The sequence below is a fragment of the Pan paniscus genome, chromosome 16 (assembly GCF_029289425.2).
Source record: "Pan paniscus chromosome 16, NHGRI_mPanPan1-v2.0_pri, whole genome shotgun sequence".
Taxonomy (NCBI): domain Eukaryota; kingdom Metazoa; phylum Chordata; class Mammalia; order Primates; family Hominidae; genus Pan; species Pan paniscus.
In genome coordinates, this window is record NC_073265.2 from 47,320,465 (window position 1) to 47,342,976 (window position 22,512).

Genomic DNA, 22,512 nt, shown 5'->3' on the forward strand with positions numbered 1-22,512 from the left:
TCCTAATAGAAACACCAAGGGAAGCAGAAGAGAAGCACAAAAGGGGAGGAATAAAAAAGGAAAGAAAAGGCATACGTTTGGGAAGTAAAAAAGATCTGTTCTCTCTAAAAGTGAAGTCAGAGAAATCTGGAGATTGCAAGATCTGGCTTAAAGGACACAACCTTTCAGCAGTTTCTTTAGAGAGGATTTTTCAATCATTTATAATGAAACATTAATTGTGCACCCCAAATGCCACCCCTTTGTGTTGCTGAAACTCAAAGTTTGAGTACTGCATGAATTCCTCTATTCTGCCTCCCCATTGAGATTACAGGTAACAGAGGGATCTGATAGTAATTAAGCCTTAGTAAGATGATTGCTCATAATAGACAAGATGGAATATACCCGCCCAACTCTTTCTGGCAAGCATCTCTCTCACAGAAATTATAGCCCAGTTACACAAAATGATGGCCCACTGGGGCACAGAAAGCATTAGAAAGAATGTAAAATATATTATCCTCGATAGCCTCACACATCCTCACTCCCAAGTCAATCTTAACAGCCATAAAAAAGGAAAACACTTTTTGAATGCAAACAAAACAGATCAAATAAACAGGTGTTATTAAGGGCAGTGTGTGACTACACAACCAATGAGGATTGAAAAACATTGTTCTTTATCATAACCTAAATAATCACATATTCCCAGGTGATGTATACCTAAAGTGTCAAATTGTATCAATTCTCTCCCTTTTTCTTTAAATTCATACTCCCATTTTTGTCTGGTTGGAATTGTTGCTTATGATAGCTGCGGACAATACTGAGTGGAATTAGACTTAGGATCTGAATGAAATATGGGATTTGTAGTTGAGGAACTGGGCTTGGGGTTTCCTATAAAACACTCAGCAAGGCTTTAGGTTAATAGTCCAAATTGTATTGTCTTTGTAGTGGTTATTATGTTTGTCCTTATTGTTATGAGTAGGGAAGGAGGAGTATTGAGTCCTGGAATTGCCACCCACTATTGCTGTTGAGCCTGAAAAAACTAACTTTAATATGCTTGATTTTCTCACTTATAAAATGAAGATATTAATATAATATCCACATTGTAGTGCTGCCCCAAGAATTTAGTGTAATCATATGTGAAAAGTACTTTGAATATTGTAGTATTAATAATAAAAGCCGTAGCTATTAAAATATAACAAGTATTCATTAAGAAAACATTCTTGAAGTTTCTACATTGTTAGACATTGAGCTAGGTACTTCAGAAACACCATGATAAATAAGAGTTTATAATCTAGTACAGTTTAGAAGTAGGGAGTTACACAGAAAAATATAATACCATGCAAAAATCGTACCACTGAGAAGTGCAAATAAGTAATATGAATGCTCAGAGAATATACATTCATTATCAAAAAATAAGTGTGTAGCCAAAATTGTCAGGTATTATATGTAAGTATATACACAAAAGGGGTAGTTTTAGTTTTAAGGTTGGAGAATTTCACACTTCCACAATATTTTCTTTAAAATTAGAGATACACATGTATGAACCAAATCACTGATGAAATTCAAACACAAATGTAAATATATACACCAGCTTTGGGTTTAGAACTTAAGTTAAAATGTTAACAAAATAAGAAGTAATGTTATTTTCAGACCTGGTGCTTAGGAATAATTTAAATTCTCTTCACTAACAGGATGAAGTATATTATTCTTGAATAATGTAGAGTTATTCAAAAAAAGGTCTTTCTTTTAGAAATTCTTTTTAAATTATTTGCTACCTATCCATGTTTTCTCCAAATCTATCAGCAGCACAGAGTAAATAATTCATCAATTTATCTTGACCCTTCAAAAATGAGTGTTGTATGTGTGTGAGAGACACAGCATGAGCACACATGAGCAAGAGTACAACCACAGCTAATATTTAAGTACTTATTCTGTTCCAGATAATGTAAGAAAGGTAGGGAAATTAAGTCTTGACATGAATAAGTTATAATAATCATGTTAGCCTAGAGTTTTATACAGTGGCCGCCTGGAGGTAAGTTTGTGGAACACAGCACTGTTCTTAGTTTAGGGAAACTAGTATGTATTAAAACCATCAATCAAAGTAGAACCAGTTTCTCCTATTTTCCCATTATAGAGAAGACCACACATTCTAGACTTCCTAATCTGATTCCAAGACTTCAAGGAATACAAGTTTTAAAAATTATTTAAACATCAATATTGTTTGACTTTCCAATGCTACATCATTTGTCTTTATTATTGTCCCCATGCATAACAATTACCAATTCTAGGAGGTAAAGACAGAAATGCAAAAAGCAAAAATAAACTTTCAGAAGACTACAAAAAGAATGCCTTGAAAAATCTGCAATAAGAATGCATTTCTGAAACAGGACTCTAAAGGAAAAATCCTTCTTCCTTTGCATTTAAAACTGTATGACAGTTACACAAGAAAAAGAAGAGGGAAAGTTACAAGAGGAAAGAAAATGTTTGCATAGTAAATAACTGATAAAAATTATAATCCTGAATACATTTATAAAAACTGATAACAAATCAGTAAATACACAACATAGAAAAATGAGCAAATGATAAATTAGCCAAAGGAGGAAAACCAAATGGCCAACATGAAATGATGCTCAATCTCACAAGAAATCAAGGAAACACAAATCAAAGTAGCAATGAGATGCCATTTCACACTTACCAGGTTAGCAAAATTTAATAAGTATGAGAATCTGAAGTACAGGTGAAAATGTAGACTAATGGGAACTCTGACACACTGCTGGTGGGATATACTGGAGGTGTACATACTGGGAATATACTGGTGGTGGAAACTAGCATAACCATGTTGGACAGAAATTTGGCAATCCCTAATTAAGTTGTAGATACATATACTCCATGAGCCAGCAATATCACTTTTAGGTATACATCCTAGATGCTCTCTCACCAGGTATATGAGGAGACATGTTCAGGAATGTCCAATGCAGCATTACTGCAATAACAAAATGCTGGATGCATCGTAAATGTCAAGAGCAGAAACTAAAAATTAGGATATATTCAAAGAATGGAATACTCTGCAACAATTACAATGAATTAATTATAAATACATCCAACAACATGGATGAATACTGAACATATGTTTAACAAGCTAATCAAATTACAGAAGGATATATATATATATGGTACATATATATAAAACATTTATATAAAAGATGTTACCATGCAAAACAATAGCATGTATTATTTATGGATACATATACCTATAGTGAAGATAAATGCCTCTGACAAAGGAAGAGAAAGAGAAAGAAATGGGGGCTTCAATTTATTCCTTTAAAAAAATTAGAAGCAAATACTGCAAAACATTAAGAACTAACAAATCTAGGTACAGGTACACACATTTGTTATATTACTGCTTTACTTTTCTGTATGATTAAAGCAATTCATTTTCTGTCAAATATGTCTGGCAATAGTGTGCTGTTCTTCTGCTGAGCTGGAAACATCTCTTTATCTTCTGAATCCTCATTCATCTCAAACATTTAGCATCTTCTATCATGAACAATAGCTACTGTGTGCATGACCCCACTCCACACCCAAATGGGAATCCTCTACTGCCTCTTCAGAGCAGGGGCCACACCTACATATCTTTCTCTGCCAGAGTGACTCACAATGCTTTATACACAAAAGGCCTTAATAAATGTTAAATACACAAATGAATACATAAATTCAGGGAGGCACAAGAGTAGCTCTGGCTACAGCCAAAAATAAAAATGACCCTGAGATAATAAAAATTAAAATTAAATTTTATAATAAAATTAAATGATACAATTATATTATCAAACTGTAAAACACAGATGAGGCAGAATTCACCAGTTTCAGTTTTATTGGGGATTTTAACCAAACAGTCTCACACTGATTCTTCATCTTCTCCCAAAAAGGATTCTGTCAGCAAGTCCAATTTTCACACCTAGAGAAATAAGACTTTCAGTTGTTCTCCATAAATTCATACAGGCATTACATAATTTCACCTTCACAGGCAAAGCCTTCCCCTCCTCCTTCCCACCTGAAATCGTGACACTATCACACACATCTCAGTCTGGAAATCTGGTGAGTGTTAGGAGTGACAGGTGGGGAAAAGGGGAAGTAGGTTATTTTTGCATATCTCGTGGGCTTGCTAAATAATTAGTGGGTTTCCCAAACTCACAATATTTCGCCAGATTCATTTACTGGGAGGTAATTCCATTCTTCTTGTGGGAAGAGTCACACAACCTATACCACTTTCTGACTGTTTAATCTTTAAGGAATCACTAGAAATGATATTCAAAAAAAAAAAAAACCCTAAGAGTCACTGGACTTGAAATTCGAAGTCCAATGAATAGATGGATGAAAATAATGTAAAATAAAATATATTAAAATATAACTTTTTAATATTTTGAAAAATGTATAATCAAGATTGGAAAGAGTTTTCAGATTCATGATATGAATCTTATTCTTCTAGATAAGAAACAGGTGTTTCCAGTTTGACCTAAACAAAAGCTTTTCTCTTTCCAGAGTTGTAGTGATAAAGAAACACTACTTTGGCTCTCCAAAGGTCAGACAGTGATGAGGAAGGGAAACAGAGCAGGTAACTACTTCTGGAGGTAACAGAGCTGAACTGGAGTAAAAGAAAGGCTTCCTTCTATAATAAAAATTAGAAAGTTCACACGCAGACATACTAATTTTTAACCACATTCTACAGAGGTCAATTAATCCCCACGTTTAGCCCCAGGGAAGTGTTGTTTAGAGCCCAGCAGAAGTCTAGGTGGTGAAATCACCCAATTATTATTCCAACTGGAATTTTCAAAGCCTGGAAGTGTTTTCATCATGTGATCCAACAGAGACTTGTTGTAAATAAACCTGCTGTAAATAAGCTCTAAGATTTTGAAGGAAAACAATTTAAACATAACTCAATCTTAAAGGCAGACAGTAGAGAAATACCAGTGATAAGTAATTCCCAATGTGCATAATCTCATATATTTAAAAGGTTAAATGAAATAGATCTCAAAGATACAATTAAAGGCAATTAAAAATTAACCCAGGTGACATTACAGCAATCACCTCTACGTGAATTAGATTTGGTGTTTGGGGGGAAATGAATGGCTTTGAAATTACCTGTCACAGTCAATAAAGAAATTAAAGAAATGCTAGAAGGGCTTTCAAAATAGCCACTGCCTGGTGCTTTTACTTTCTGGAAGGTGACTGCTCCTGGAAAATGCTCTCAAAATTCCATATGTTATCTTGGACAGTCAGGACTAGCAAAAGTTTCTCCGTTTTTAAATTATATAAAGTAAGATACCTTCCCACTGTCAAAAGGTATCTACCTTCTGAGAATGTCCTTGTATGCTGCATACTTCCCACATTTATGTATCAATATCTTGTCAGTATTTTTATCCTAACTACTTAAAATACCAGAAACGTCTATTTGCAACCTGGAGTTTAGGCTCAGCTAATCGGGCATATTGAAGCATATTCATGCTATATTTTGGCACAAATGTCAAGATATCTAATTTTATTATTAAAATACTGTCAGAGAAAATGCTTTAGTAACTTTTTTAGTAAAGACAAGACCTTGGTGGAAAACCCTCCCAGGAATCCCATTTGGTAAAAACGCAGTGTAAATATATAAGGAGGATTCCATAGCTACCCAGAATATTGAACTCTTATGAGTAATGCACATAATAAATGTAATAAAAATAATTAAAAGAATACATAAAACAGACCTGTTTTATAAAACTTTGTTGATCATATAATTTTTTTGAGATGAAGTTTCACTCTTGTCGCCCAGGCTGGAGTGCAATGGTGTGATCTGAGCTTATTGCAACCTCTGCCTCCTGGGTTCAAGTGATTCTCCTGCCTCAGCCTTCCAAGAAGCTGGGATTACAGGCATGTACCACCACACAGCTAATTTCATATTTTTAGTAGAGATGGGGTTTCACCATGATTGGCCAGGTTGGTGTCAAACTCCTGGCTTCAGGTGATCCACCCGCCTCAGCCTCCCAAAGTGCTGGGATTACAGGTGTGAGCCACTGCGCCTGGCCAGTTGATCACATAATTCTGATCTTCCTTAAAATTGGTTTCCATTAATTTAGATCTCTAAATATATATATATATATATATAGTCATCACTTTGCAAAAATGCAATAGAATTTTGGCTATCATTATATGCCACTTACTTTAACACACTTTTCATTTAGTCCTTTTAACCCCATAAAGTAGATACTATTATCTCAATGATGACAAATGTAGAAATTGAAACTCAGTGAAGAAACTCTTTAAGATGCCACACATATCTTTTTTTTGTGTGTGTGCTGTTGCATCCCTAGGACCTGGCATCATATCAGGCACTATGTGTCAAATAAATGTAACTGTCCATGTAGCTGATAAGTACCTTTCTGACCAGGATTTGATCAAAGGCTTATTTTAACTCAGAGTCTCTCTTTTTCCAAATGAAGGAAGGGCATGCAAGTTTCTTCTAAAATGTGGGCTATATGGTTTCTGTGGCTCTGCCATTATAGTCAGAAAGCTGCCGCAGACAGTATATAACTGAATGAGTGCAGCTGTGTTACAATAAAACTTTATTTATAAAACCAGGCAGACAGTCCACAGTTTGCTGACCCCTGATACTGTCACTAAGATAACTAAAGAGACAAAAACTCCAATCAGTATTTGTATTTTATTGTCCAACTAAGAAAGACTCAGAACTGATAACTCTGGGTGATGGGACTTGGGATATTTACTGATTTTGTCATGGTTAAATCATTGTGCTTCATTGATGCAACAGAGAACTAACTATGCATGATTTGCCTTTCTTAAGCCTGGCTATGAGGAAGTCAGACCTCACAAAACAGTCTCCTCAGAGAATCCTCTACTCTGAAATACAGAAACTATCATTCATCATTTATAGAAATAAAGAACGAAGAGTCCCTCAGCAAATGATAATTCCACATGGTAACATAGGCCCATGTAGTGGAAGGGATCAGGGCAGGACCCCAGGAGAATTATCTAATTCAAGTCCTGTGATGAAATTGTCCAGCTTCCCTGTGTTAAATGGAGATGATACAAACACCAAAAAGCTGCATAGTTATGAAAAAGTATTAAAAAAAATCTGAAGTCCTCTATTAACATGTAGTTTGACTGACAATTTATGACCAAAACAGACAATCTTGAATAAAGGTTTGGAAGGATCTAGATCCACACCTATCTTTTAAGAAATTATTCCTGGCATAGGCAAGAATCTTGCCCCAGATTAAAAAAAAAAAAAATCTCATAGAAAAATCAAAAATAGCCATTTAAAGTATTAGAATCAAAAGTCACAAAAGATAGCTCCTTCTTAAGACGGGTAGACTAGTTCATATTTTCTCCATGGTTGCGAGAGAAGCAACACAAAAAAATAAAGATTTAAACTCCTTCCCTCAAAAAAAAAAAAAAAAAACGGAACAAAACGACGAAAAAATAACGTGCCACAGACCGTTAGAAAAAGTGTATGGTGATGAAAACTATCAATTTCTTTAAAGTCAAGGCCAATGTCTTTCTTATGAATTATTCTATTTATTTCTACTCTCTCTCCTTCAAAAGGTTTTGCAAGGATCAAACAAGATATATATGAAAGTGCTAGGCAGACCATTAGGCCCTATAAAAATGTAAGTGGCACTATAATTATCATCATCATTATTATTACATTGATCAACTGAACTACTGCTGTACTAACAACCAATTTTTGGCACACAAACTTTTTAATAAGACCCTAATCTCCCAGAAGGCAGATGTTTCCAGTCTAACACAGTGAAAAGCACCCCTGTTAGGAACATGGCCACTCAAATGCCTTTTGAATTTAATTGAAATCGACCCCAGAAAACAGAAGTTTAAATGAATAAATAAAAAGACAAATCTAGACTCACGATGCACATTAGCTCTGAGTTTTAAGTTGATTGCCTTTTTGCCTCTTCTATTTTAGCAGGTCATTATGTTATAAATACCCCCCCTTCCTCCCTGTGTTTCAGCTCCATATAATATCAGATGCAGAAAAAAAAAACATAACTCTTTGTTACTGTTAGTTATGGGCATAAACTCCCACTGAAAAAGTGACCAAGAGAAAGACAGCACAACGATCTGGGGGAGGGAGGAAGGCAAGGAGAGACCGGTAGAGCCAGAAGAGAAGATAGAGCCAAGAAAGAAGGTGGAAGTGGAATACAGAGGACAAGTTTCCAAAGATCTGGGAATCTGTTAAGAGATATCCCCTGCAGTCAGGGGTGGTCAGTAAAGTGCTGAGCCTTGATTTTGTAATGTGTGTATTCCTATAATATCAGCTATACAAAATTATAAAAGTCAGACTAATAAAATAGACAACTCAGAAAATTTTAAATTCATAAACACATCGCTCAAGGCAATCAGAATGCAGTCTTCTTAGGATACAAGCAAAGGAGAGCGCATTCTCTTGGTACCAAATTGGTCCCCTCAATACTTCATGCTGGTTTTCACTCCTCCTTGACTAACACCATCTGTTTTAAAAAGCACATTCCTTCATAAGGGATCACTTTTAAAACTTGGGGTCCAGCTTGCTGTATTAGGGAAATACAAATAGACATGTTCCAAAAATGGTATTGCCATTGATCATTGGTATAATATGGATACTAGAATTTCAGAGTGGTAAGCGTATTTTCAAAAATGGAATGTAACTGCCTAAAAGTCCATACAAACCTATGAGTTTAGCCCTTTCAACATCCTTAGGGAATGAACTTTAATTCTGGAGCATTTCCACTGGACCTCTAGCAGGCAAAGGCAGTAACTTTTAATTCTGGTCATCTCCCCCATTCCCTTTATTAAAAATGTGAAATACTTCTGGGAGGAGGAGGAAGTTGGAGCAAAAATACAGAAAAATACAAGATCACAAGTACAAAGTTTTCTAAGTGCACATTACTTGAAATTCTCATAGTCTGGTCATTTAAGTAGTGACTCTATGTGGGTCCCAATATCACACTGAAAAATCATACAGAAAGTCATATCCTTCACTAAAGATGTATGTTTAGCAAGACAAAAAACAATAACATATTGTCTTACAGTATCATTTTCTGATGCAAATATTGTGTTTCTTTCAAATGTGATATTTAACACGCCCTAAAGCATAATACTTTTGTAGCCATTACCCTTTTAAAATCCCCTATCGAATATGGTATCACTATGCTAAAGGACTGTCCATTCTATCTTGTTCACTCTTCTGTTTGAAATTGCTAATATAATTTCCCTCACTTCTGGTCATGTTTGTTTTTAAAAAACTCACTATTAATCTTATTTTTCCTTTAAGTAAAAAAATCATTACCCTGGGATACCAAAAGAGCAGCTTCTGCTCTTCACGTTTAAAAAAAAAAATACTGCTTGTCCACTATGCTTGTCTTAGAAAATTTAGAAGTCTCACTAAAAAGCTGAGGAGGAAAACTGCTGGGAATGCTCACAGATACCTGATTTTACAAGTTTTTGTGGAAAGAGCTCGCCTTTAGATTAGTGTTACTCAGTGTTTATGAGGGTTGTTTGTCAAGGCAAAAATAAGGTACCTCCTCCCCACAAATTAAAGAATCAAGTTACAATCCATTATTTCATTTCTGATTGTTTTTCTTTGTATTAAGTGGGAAAGTGGATACTGGATAAAAGTTCCCCGAGCTAAAAGACTCCACATTAAAGGCTCCAATTAGCTATAAATCAGTTGTCTTTCCTACTGGGGGAGAACAAGAGAGAAAAGAGAGAGGGGGTAGTTAGGGAGGAAGAGAACTGGAAGAGCTTCCAAATTAAATTCTGAAAAACGTACCTATTGCATACCTAAAATTTCTTTCAGAGGCTGTTAGAAAAATCCCATCAAAAATAAGACTAAAATCAAACCTTCCCAAATCTGAGGGTTAGGTCTTTTCTCCTGTGTAGATCTTCCATTTTAAGACCTTTAAAAAGAGCCTGAAGAGGTTAGAGACCCTCATAAAACAAAACTTCTAAGCTGCATGCTTTCCCTGCTCGTTCTTAAACCCAGACAAGTGCCACACATTGGCACTATTGTTATGCAAACAATGCCTAAAGGTTATAACCATTAACGACCTCTCATTAAAACGGCTCTGAAAAATTTGTCACACCATCTAAAAAAGCTAGCAGGTACATTAAATCCATCTAAATCGACATTCAAAACACAAATCGCCCTGATTTGTAACCTAAAACTCAATGCAAGTGAAATCTCAATATTCTGATGTTGTTTCTTGTATATCTCGTTCAACCACTAAGCCAGATGCAAACAATTTACTTCTCTACAAAATTTATCTTGTAAAAAAGCACGATGGAATACATCTTTAATCAACCTTTAACCATATGCATGTGCGTCTATGCGTTTGCGTTAATTGGGAGAAGTTGGGTGTAGAAATGTACCGAAAGGACTAGAAAATCAAACCAGAGAACTACAAAATGAACGCCAAGAAACGTGGTTTTGAATCCCATCTCTCTCTCATCACCTCCCTCAAAATGTTGTAACATTACAATACCCCTACGTTTGTAATCGATCATTTTTTTTCTATGTCGAATTTGTGGAAAGTAAATTCATTTTATATTAGGTAGCAGACGCATATTCTTTTTTAGGCGATGCGACAACAAAAATCCTGCTTAGCAAACCCAAGATGTCAACGTTCGTTATAAAAAAAAAAGTAAGTTCTTCAGTTCAAAACCGAACATGCTAACAAATACTAAAACTTTTTAAGTTTCCCAGGGAAACTGCCACTGCCTACAAAATTCACATGAAACGCTGACGTTGGAGTTACTGTACTTATCAGTCAGGTTTCCGTGAAATTTGTCAAACCGGCCAGAGCGCTGGTGTCTTGACAATTTCTTACGGAAAAGCCCCTCAGCACCCTCCGGGCTGTGGAGGACCTGATTGGGACCAGCAGCCGAGGGGCCCGGAAGGCGGAGGACCGAGAGGCGACGGCCAGGCTGCGTGGCCAAGCTGACGGGGAACCCCGGCCTCCATCTGAGGATACTAAGCGGTTCCGACGCCTTCCCCGCGGCAGTCGGGACCAGGAGAATCGGACAGAAACCAGCCTCAGAGTCCGGGGCAGGAGCCGTTGACGGCCGCCCCTCAGCGCTGCGCTTCGGGTTGGGTTAAGTCCCCAAGGCGTCCTCAGACCACGGCGGAGCTTCAAACGCCCCAGTCCCGAAGACAGGCAGGGGGGCCCTCTGCTTCGCAGGGATGACAGGCTGGCCCCGACGACCCCGGCCCCGTCCCGCCGCCCTCACCCGCTGAAGAGATCGGGGAGATCGAAGAAGGTTCTAGAAAGTCTCCGTGGACGACGGGCGCCGGGCGGCCGCTTACCTTGGTGTACTTGATTTCGAGATTGGGCGTGGGCGACGGCAGGAGGTGCAGGGACGCCATGAGGGCGGCGGGGTCGGCCTTCACCTCGCCGGGCATCTCTATCTTGCTGGAAGTCATGGTGGCGGGCCGGGTGTCCCTAGCCCGCGGCGTGGGGCAGTGCGGGCTGTGCGCGCGGTCCGCGGCCCGGGGGCGCGCTCGCCTGTATATAGGCAGGTGTCAAGCTGGGGCTCTTCTTATTGGACGTGAGGGCCGAGGCGCGGGGGGCTGGTCCATCCTACCTAGGACGCCCGGCGCAGCCTCCATTTACATAAAGCCCGCGCCGCGCGGCCGGGACGCTTGGCGCCCACGGTCAAGTCCGCCCGGCGCTCCCGCCCCCCGGCCGCGGAGACCAGCCCACGCCGCCTCCACAGCCCTCGACGGTGGGAGCGTGAACTTGCGCCGCGGCCCGCTGGCCTCGGCCAGCCGGACTTGGTCTCCGGGTTCCTGGGTCAGAGTCGGCGGGAGGCGCACAGCGGCCGAAGTCGAGCGGGGGTCGTGGCCCCCGGAAGCGGAGCTGGCAGGGGCTGGCGGGGACCGGAGCGGCCCGGTGCTGCTTCGGAGTAGAGAGAGGCCAGGAAAGTCCAGGCTGCGGAGGGCGGCTCCCAGCTCGCCCACGTTCCCTCCCATCCCCGTCCCAGGGCCCACCGAACCCCGTCCCCCTTCCTTTCCGGAGACCCGGGAGGGCGTCCTCCGTTCTCCTCCGGGCAGGGGCGCCAGACTCTCGGCAGCTACGCCCTCTCCCCCGACCCCCCGACTCCCCTCAGCCGGGCCGAGGTGCATGGTGGCCAGAGGGTCAGGGAGAGGTGGCGGTGGGTGCGAGTCCCCCTCGCCTCGCGCTCAGAATGAGGATCCCTGCGAGCGGGTCAGCGCGGGGCGGCCCTTGCCAGGCGTCGCCCGCCCAGTTGCTGCCCTCTGCCGGCCGGGACCGCCCGGGCGGCTTGCGCTGTGGCGGGAGGATATGGGCAGTGATCATTCCCGGCTCCTCCGAGGAGCTGCATGCTTCGTGGGCTCCTTTAGTTCTTCTCGGATCCCCTCTTCCGGCTGTTTCCCCTCCTCACCCAGCACACCCACAGAAACACTATTTTGTTTTTCTGTTGTTCCTTACACGCTAAGAGCTATCGTCCCGCCAGACCTTAGGCTCATTTTACTGTCCCTTTAGGATTGAGTTTCCATCTCCACCCTAATCTAAGTGTTTCCAAAGTCTAACAAGCTGCCCTCTAGTCTGTGGATCAGCCTGCAGGTGTAAACCAAGAACCTAGAGACCCTGCCTCAGAATGGGCTTTGGACTCCGTGGACTTAAATCAAGGCCGCATGGAAAGACCTGCATAAGTCCCTTCCCTTCCTTACTCCTTACTCCAAATGTAAGCTTGACAGGGGCCTACAGTGTTGATAAACGCTTTTTTTACACTACCAAGCAACACTTTGATTCTCATCTTTTTGTTTTGTTTGAAGAGACAGGGTCTCACTCCTTCACTCAGGCTGGAATGCAGTGGCACCATGACAGCTCACTGTGATCTTGAACTGGGCTCAAGTGACCCTACCACCTCAGCCTCCCAAAGTGCTGGGATTATAGGCATGAGCCACTGCACCCGGCCTGATTCTCATCTTAAATGCCATTTTTAGAGCCGCTGGAGTCCCATTTCTTGGGCGTTAAGAAAACATTAAGCATCAGCCAGAAAACATCTTTCCTTAGATACTTTCAGTAACTAAAACTGCCTAATGCTCAGCGCTCAGATGCTAAGCAATAGTGAAAACAGACAAAAATATTTCATTTTAGTATTAGGTTCATAGAAATAAGTTCCAGCCTCTCAGAACCCAAAGTGACCTGGGTGAATGGTTTTCATGGAGAAACTACAGACCTTAGCTTGGGCGGTCGAGGGATCTCTACTCAGGGAATTTCAATGGCCAAAAATTATGACTTAATAACAGTGTATGCTCATAAGATATACTTTTATCAAAGCCTTAGAAGGTTAGAGATACAATTGAGAAATAAAAAAGTAAAATCTTAGAGTTCATTGGGGAGAAAGAGAAGGTTCCAGCAAGGGGCAACAGTGATACCTGTGGAAAAACTTATCACTAGTTATGAGAGGCTGTGGGGAAAACATGAAAAAGAGCCATAACAACATGAGCTCAGTGCTCCAAGGAGGACGCCTACTCCCTGGGAAAGTTGACCTTTGGCTGGGTCTTAAGGGAGAAGGGAGGCTTCAACAAGAGCGAAAAGAACACTATAGAAAAGGTATAGAGGCTGGGCACGGTGGCTCACGCCTGTAATCCCAGCAGTTTGGGAGGCCGAGGCGGGTGGATCACTTGAGGTCAGGAGTTCAAGACCAGCCTAACCAACATGGTGAAACCCCATCTCTACTAAAAATACAAAAATTAGCTGGGCCTGGTGGCAGGTGCGTGTAATTCTAACTACTCGGGAGGCTAAGGCAGGAGAATCACTTGAACCCAGGAGGTGGAGGTTGTAGTGAGAGGAGATCTTGCACTCCAGCCTGTTTCCCTTGTGCCTTCCTCAGTTCCTAAAACAGCGTAGAACACATAATAACTATTTAATAAGAATTTTTATTGGTTGATTTGAGCAAAAGACAGAGCACTTTTGACAACTTCCACCGTAAGTGAAAGTAACTTCCTTCACTCCCTGATTAAAGAACATTTTCTCCTCTTGATCTTAAATTTCGTTTTGCTTTTCCCCATCGGTGTTTTTTTTTTTTTTTTTTTTTTTTTTTTGAGACAGAGTCTCGCACTGTCATCCAGGCTGAAGTGCAATGGTGTGATATCGGCTCACTGCAACCTCCGCCTCCCAGGTTCAAGCAATTCTCCTGCCTCAGCCTCCCGAGTAGCTGGGATTACAGGCATCTGCCACCACGCCCAGCTAATTTTTTGTGTTTTTAGTAGAGACAGGATTTCACTATGTCAGCCAGGCTGATTTCGAATGCCTGACCTCATGATTCACCCACCTCGGCCTCCCAAAGTGCTGGGATTACAGGCGTCAGCCACTGTATCTGGCCAAAAAATATATATATATTGTCTATATTCAGCTCGTGATGGCAGCCACTTTTTGTTCAAGCCCCCCCCCCCTTTTTTTTTTGAGACTGTCACCAAGGCTGGAGTGCAATGGCATGATCACGGCTCACTGCAGCCTCTGCCTCCTGGGTTCAAGCGATTCTCCTGCTTCTGCCTCCTGAATAGCTAGGATTACAGGCACCCACCACCATGCCTAGCTAATTTTTGTATTTTTAGTGGAGATGGAGTTTCACCATGTTGGCCAGACTGGTCTCGAACTCTTGACCTTAACTGATCCACCCTCCTGGGACTCCCAAAGTGCTGGGGTTACAGGCATGAGCCACCATGCCTGGCTGTTGTTCAAGCTTTTTAAATCAAGGTAGGAACAAGATGTAGCGGAAAAGAACAGTGAATTATAAATGCTTCTTTGGTGTTCATCTTCTTGGTTTCAGTTTGTAAGATTTACAGGCTATTACTTTCAAGGCTGCCTTAACACCTCTTCTCACATTCTTATTTCCTCTTCTCTTTCTTTTATCATCTTGTTTTAGTGTTTTCTCATATCCTCTACAGATTTCACAATAGTTAAGAAGACAGTCTTTGGCCAGATGCGGTGGTTTACACCCGTAATTAGGCCAAGGTGGGAGGATTGCTTGAGGCTAGGAGTTCAAGACCAGTCTGGACAACATAGCAAGACCCTGCCTCTACCAAAAAAAAAAAAGTATCCAGGTGTGGTGGTGCATTCCTATAGCCCTAGCTACTCAGGAGGCTGAAGGAGGAGAATCGCTTGAAGCAGGATTTCAAGGTTATGGTGAGCTATGATCACGCTACTGCACTCCAGCCTGGGTGATGGAGTGAGACCCTGTCTCTAAAAATAAAAAGACAGTCAACTACCTTCAGATTTCTAACAATTTGAATTTCAGCCTTTTCCCCCCAATTTGGCTAAGAAACTGTTTTTTTCCCACCTTTACAGTGTTTCTCCTCCCACCTCCCCCCATTTGGTAATTATTTATTGCTTAGGATACATCTTGTTTGAAACCCCTTGCATAAGGGAACCTAAGCTGCAGCATGCTGTATTTATTTCCTTATGAAAACAATTTATTAGGCCTGGTGGAGCCAATATCCTGGAGTTGCAGAGGAGAAAAATAAATTCTTGCCTCATATTTCCTCACCTAAATAATAGAATGCAAAGCTGTAATTTTAAGGCATCAGCTTTATGTGAAGTTTGGCTTTAAGTTATAAAACCATAACAATTTAGGTTTCTTGTTAGTTGCAGTTAAGGGGAGGAAAGCATTTGTTAAGTTGAGAACTAGTCTTTAGAAATCAATGAAGGGAACTAAATGCAGCTCAAAGATCCCTCTCAAAGAAGATGCACTTGATTTTGACAGTAACCGAATGTCCAGCTTGAATGTCAAGTTTCTATGTTTAGGGGCTATTTCAGCCTCAGGTGGCCCTGCTTAATTGCTTTCCTGTTCCCATTACTAACCATGATGACAGCCTACCTTTCCTAACAGATACACTTGCATTTTAATTTATCTTCAAAAATAAATCACACATTATAGCATTCCCCTCTTCTGGGCTAATTGAATCAGTTCCTTAAATGTCTCTACATCTAATGATTTGAAAGAGGCACATTGTTTGAAATATTTAAAAAATTAGGGCCCTTAGGTTGTATGCAGAATGATCTCAGTGCTTATTTCAGATATAAGTGTTTCCTAATGATCTCATTCATCTCAAATGGGATATGCCTGGCCGCTTTATTTGAAATGTTTCCTGAAAACTCTAACAGGAAAGCTTAATGCAAAATATATTTATAGAGAAATGGTATTTAATTTATTAACAAAAGCTTATAAAGAGCTTTACATATTTTTATTCAGAAATGCTTAATGAAGTATTTGGGACCCATTATGAAAACTTCTATAAAATAAATCCACTTATATTTTTATTTAACCTGTATATTAACTTTTTATGTGAGATCTAAACTCTCATTTAATTATCCTTTTCCTTCTAACATCCAGAAGAAAAGAGGCTGAGACTGTGGTATTTATTAACCATAAAAATTCTCTAGATATTAAGTTCCTCATTTCTTGATGTGGCCTCTGGTCACTATATTCTATGAGAAGAGGTATTTGGAGTTGCAGGGAGTAGAGTCCTAATTGGTTATGACTCAAAAAACTATGTTTTGATACAAAACACAGTTCTTTTCTTTTAAAATATACCCTCTACTTTTCAGGGACCCCAGGAGACTATTTTAAACATGGGAACTAGATTTGCCTTTGTTGTAAAGCCCAGTTCCATTTCGTATATGTTCGAGAAGCTTCAATTTGGGTACTGGGATGAGCGCAGTACTTCATCAATAATCACACTTAACAGACAGGAAGAAATTAAAATTCCAGCTACACCGCCTTTTCTGAAAGGCCTGCGGGAAAAGGCATTGGCGCCCCCTGCAGTTGATGGTGTGTATGTGCAAGTGAGTATTGTCCATTCAAATAGCTTGGATTCAATGTATTTTTATCTGATAACTGGTGAGAAATCCTTAAGAGATGTTATCATTTAATTTGAATTTGTCTGGAGAAAAAAAATCTCCTAGAGTCAGACAAATTTTAGATTTTAGTTAGTTTAGGAGGACTTTCTTTTGACTTACAGGAAAAGAACAAAAGTGTTTCTTAGCCAAATTTACCGTAGAAAGTGCAATACTGAGAACACTATGGTCCCACTCACATAGTGTTCAGAGCACTCTGTCACAGAGGAAGTTGCATGAGTGTGTCTCACATTGGAAGCTACTGTTTTTATCATGTGGGTGAGGAAGAATTATTAATAGACAGATTCCAGAATTTCTCTTCTCGCTCAGTTAAGTACTTGGCGTGTAACTAAGTTGTCTGCTTTTTTCTTTATTTCACATTTCTTAGCTTTCCTTTTTCCTTTTACCCTTCTAAAATCCGTCAATTCTACAAATAACTCCTGTTATTATTAGGTTGGTGCAAAAGTAATTGCGAGTTTTGCCATTTAAAAGTAGTGGCAAAGGCCTCAATTACTTTGGCATCAGCCTAATACTTAACATAGGAACTTCCGATTCCTAAGCTTCCTCCCCAAGTGCATCTGCGCTTATACAGCCACTCAACTCACAGGATCTTTGGACATAAGGAATTCTCACATGAACTTTGGCACTATTCGGGGCAGGGATCTGTATTTATATTCATTAGAAAATGAGGCTAAGTGAACTGTCTCTCTCTTTTTACAGGCTGAAATGGGCCACTGAAGAGATAACGAGGAACACTTTAGATGTCCTGACAACAGAGGAGGCATGGCAGCCTCTTTTGTCTCAACCAAACGGTTTGCTGTGTGAAAGGCATAGAGTAAAACTGGGAGGCATTTAGGGCTGGAATAGGTACCCAATTTGGACATCTACTACCAAATGGCAAGGAGGGGTCTTGCTTCAGGCTGTATAATCCCACTTTCAGAGCATCTGTGTTTTCCTGACTGCAGTTCCTAAACCTGGATTTTTTTTCTCTGTCAGTCATCTAAGTTCAATTGAACAAATATTCATTGAGCATATACTATGTGCCAAGCATTGACAAAGAGTCTATGAAGAACACAACGGAAGTTTGTGGCACATCCCTACCCTCAAATTCACAGTGAGGGTGGAATGACAGTAACCAAATCTGTGAAAATATTCACAGATCATATGAGACAGGAAAGAAGTCAGAATATCCAGTGTAGAATGAGAGTGAAAGAGGATGTCTAAAAGGGGACAGCCCATTCACAACCCACACACAACCCACGCACAAATATTTTTGGGGGGGCCTCCCATGGGCATTTATAATCTTCTAAGTGCTCCGAAGAACATGTGACACAAAAGATGAAGAGAACATTTTCCAGAACATAGCCCAACAAAGAACTTCTTTGACATTTTTTAGTGTAAAGGTAACTGATGGTATCTACCAAATTAGCAATTTGTAAAACTGGAATTTCCAAAAGCAAATACTTGGAGCTGAGATTACCTCCCACTTCCCAAATTCGAGTTATATGATCTCAAGTATAATACCCTTTGGTATAGGCCTAGCCAGAAGAGATAATAGAGGTGAAAACAAGGGCAGCTTATTTTTTTTCCATTAAGAGCATTATATATAACACTATGTCATGTTTCTAGTGCATACACACCTACTGTAGAGAGGTGTTGCCACCTACTGTTGTTTAGTCAGGGGATCAGACAGTCATGGAATAGACCGGTGGTTTTCAAACCAGGTTCCAATTGTAATTTAGGGAGCTTTACAAAATACGGATGCCTGGTCGCGCCTCCAGAGATTTCAATTAGTTTAAGAGGGAGCCTAAGGGATTGATATTTTAAACAAACTTTCTGATGTCTAGTAAAGCACAGCCTGGTTTGAGAACCACTATTTAACCCCCAGAAGGTTAACCATGTGGGATTACTTGAATCCACTCTAAACCTCTGGATTGGGCAAATGGATTCTGTGCCTTCCCACTTCGTAGTGCTCTTTGATTTGCTGTTTTTAATTTAGTATTTGAAAAACACATCCAGCCTCAAATGGATTGACCTTTCTGCTAATGTATTTCACCTAAATTAACAGAGGCAATTAGCTAATTTATATTGGAATTGTGCACTTTCCAGTTCACATTTATCAACTCTTAAATGCTTGATCTGGTGTTGCAGTTTAAATTTTTTATTATTACCCTTTAAATCTGAAGTAATGTCTTACATCTAATTAGCCAAACTTACATATTCAATTAATAGATTCATTATGGGCTAATGAATATGGAGGCAGCACTAGGGCAACATCTGCCTGCCAGTTGAAATGACTGAAACTTTTCTGCTCTGAAGAAAGGAAAAGAGTCTGTTCTATAACTTAAATAGCTTGAATTTTCCGTTTTAACATTTCTGAGTACTATTGAGTACTGAGTACTGCTCTTAAGGAGTTTTACGGACCTGCCAAGATAGGAAAGTCAATATGCTGTCCAGAGAAACCTGCCCTTGTAGAGAAATATGAAATTCAAAATTGCAAAGAAAAAAAAAATACATCTGAAGACATTTTTTAGTATAAAAATGTGCAAATCTAGATGGTCACTCCAGATTATGGAGTTTTTCCTAACTTGTGTTTTTCATAACAAATGCTTGAGAAAAAAACTAAATGAGAAAATTAATATCACAAACTAAACAAAATGTTTAGTATACCTTAGGATCACTCCAAAACTCACTTGATTTCATGATTTAAAGATATGTCCAGACATACTTTCAATAATTTAATGTTCTATGGTCAGTGATTTTTGGAATCTAGATAATTCAGAGATCTAAAATGAATTTATGTAATATAATCAGTTATTAAAATTCTGGCATTTTATTTCTCTGGTTATAAAGAAATAGTCATTTTTAGTAATTATAAAAAGCCACCCACTTCAGGAAAGGTGGGTGAGAGCTAGAATTCACTTGAAAAACTATTTTTAAAGATGGCAAGACTATGGGGAAAATAATCAGAAATCATTTTCAAAGTATGTGATATCTTCGACATCAAAACAGGAGTTGAACAAGTCACTTTGGCTTGATGTCTGCAATGTGACAGAAAGAGGATTTGAGGTCTTGTATGTGCTACTCTACTGAGGCATGAAAAGCTTGTTGTTGTTGATTTTTACACTCCTTACGTTCAAGGTGACACTTGGATTATAAAAAGACTACATTTCTTACCGTGAATTATACAGATGCAAAGTGCCAATATCCTTGTGTCAAGTGCACTTTATCAAACATTCTAAAATATGAATTACTGCTATATTCATGTGTTTGATATTGAGGGCCTCTTATGTGCTTAGCACTGGCTAGGTACCCTGGGGTTATGAAAAAGAAAACATAAATTCTTCTTATGGCTGAAGAAATTTGCAATTTGATTGTCATAATAAAAGTCTTCATAATTGACTTTACAAATACACCTATGCCCACAAGATTAGATTTACTGTGTTTTAACTGTGTTTTACCCTTTTCAGTATCTATTTAAAAAAAAAAGTACACATGTTAGTAAATCTTCCCCATGCTGCTCTCACTAGAAGTAAGGAGCACAGGAAATGAAAACAAAAGACAAAAAAACATGGCACCTGGTGTGCTCAGGGGGACTGGCAGGGGAAGGTATAAGTAGTAGCACCTGAGTAGGAAGTGTGTCCGCCCTGGTACTCATGCCATAAAGGGCCCTGCAGTTATAAATACACAAAAAGCAAATTTAATAAGGAATACATGGGACCCTCTGTCACTTGCGATCTGACACAGGCTGTTTCAGATGTGTGCATCATCTCTAACCCTAAACAATCAGTGTCACAACTAACACTGTTGAGGCCCCAAGGAAGCGCTCTTCCTCATCTCTGGTCCTGTGTTCAGAAAAAGAAAGACAGCATCCTTTGCAGGGAATACTGGGAAGATCAGTGTGTCAAGCAGCCGGCATCATTAGAGTGTGGGGTGTCACCATTTGAGCAGTGCGAGTACGAAGGTGAAAGACACATTAATGACCTTATCACGTCCTTCCTCTCGGATAGCATGAATGTACCCAATTCTTCCAGAGTGGGAGAACTGTTTCTCAGAGGTGCCATGCTGAGTGTCTAGATTTTCTTGCTTCTCTTTGTGTTTTAGTTGATGGTTTCTGGGGTAGTCTCAAATTAACATGGTCTTCTCAATAGCTCTGTGTGGTGACTGAGGAATATTCTGCAATATTAAACAATAAAATATTCTTACATTTTTATATATGTAGATCTAGACATAACATGTGCGAATTTGACCTTTTACATTGGCAACTGGGTTACACATTAAACTCTAGAACTGCTAATAGTTCTATTCTTATAAAAATGTTTAAAAGAAGTACTTACATTTTAAAAAACTGAATAAATAACATATTTTAATAATTGTATTTAAAAGTTTGATAATTATTAATTTTTGTTTCTATTTTGCCTTTTAATTTTAATAAAAATTTTAAATATTTTAGAAAAAATAACTTTAAAAACTATAAGAGAAATAATATAATGTTTCTATTTTTAATTAATTCACATTGCTGATGAAAATATATTCATATTTGTATACTTCAAATATAATTCATTTTTTAAAGATCCTTTAAAATATTACTGTCAGTATCACCAAACTATGTGAAAACCTTGATTATAACAATATTGTGATTTGATGAAATAAATGCAACAATTGCATTTTATCAAATAAATATGTAATTTATGAGTTACGTATATGTTTATTTTATTACTTACCCTAACATTGCTGGCACATCAGCAGAACAATAGGACATACACAGTCATAATTAAATTCAGCAGTCTTGATATTTTGTTTTCAGTCAAGTAAAAAGTATAGCTTTACATATTTAAACATTTTGCCAACATGAAGCTCTATTTGTCAAAGCAGAAGAGGACATTATATTTAACAGTTTTTAAGTTTAGTTTAAGATGGTAAAATATTTAAATGTCTGGTTTCTGGGTCTCCATTTGTTTTTTTCCCACAAATATTAGGAGTAGGCCTAGATAAAAGGAGTTGCTTTTCATTGTAGGCTCAAGAGACTGATGTTTCTCTGTATCCTGATTCCATGTAACTTTTCGGAAATAATCAGTTTGCACTGTTTTCCCTTGTTGACTGTCCTATAATAACCTTCCTGCATACAGTTGTCCCTAGGTATCCACAGGGGACTGGTTCCAGGACCAGTGATACCAAAATTCATGGATGCTCAAGTCCCTGATAGAAATTAGCATAGTATTTGCATAAAACCTATGCACATCCTCCTGTATACTTGAAATCATCTTTAGATTCCTTATAATACCTAACCCAATGTAAGTGCTATGTAAAGAGTTGTTTTACTATATTGTTTAGGGAATAATGACAAGAAAAAATAGACACCAGCCTGAGCAACATGGCAAACTCTGTCTCTACCAAAAATACACAAATTAGCCGAGCATAGTGGGTATGCCTGCAATCCCAACTACCAGGGAGCCTGAGGTGGGAGGATCACTTGGGCCCAGGAGGTTGAGGCTGCAATGAGCCGTGAGTGTGCCACTGCACCTCCAGCCTGGGCAACGGAGTGAGATCCTGTCTCAAGAAAAGAAAAAAGAAAAGACAAGACAAGACAAGACAGACACAACCATCCCTTTTTGTT

General features: G+C 39.2%; 1 protein-coding gene across 5 annotated transcripts in view; it reads right to left on the reverse strand.

Annotated features, from left to right (window-relative positions):
* Nucleotides 1-22,512, reverse strand: part of ALDH1A2 (aldehyde dehydrogenase 1 family member A2) — a 180,435-nt gene that overhangs the window by 123,756 nt on the left and 34,167 nt on the right. For 4 of the 5 annotated variants that reach the window (XR_008621184.3, XR_008621183.3, XM_055098816.3 and 1 more), the window contains exon 1: nt 11,336-12,386. The exons of the other annotated variant lie outside the window; for it this stretch is intronic. Coding sequence is in view for 2 of the 4 variants with exons in the window: in XM_055098816.3 (XP_054954791.1) it covers nt 11,336-11,452 (117 nt within the window). In the remaining 2 variants the exon portion in view is untranslated. Of the gene's footprint in view, nt 1-11,335; nt 12,387-22,512 lie in introns of those variants that run through there. 5 annotated transcript variants of the gene reach the window in all.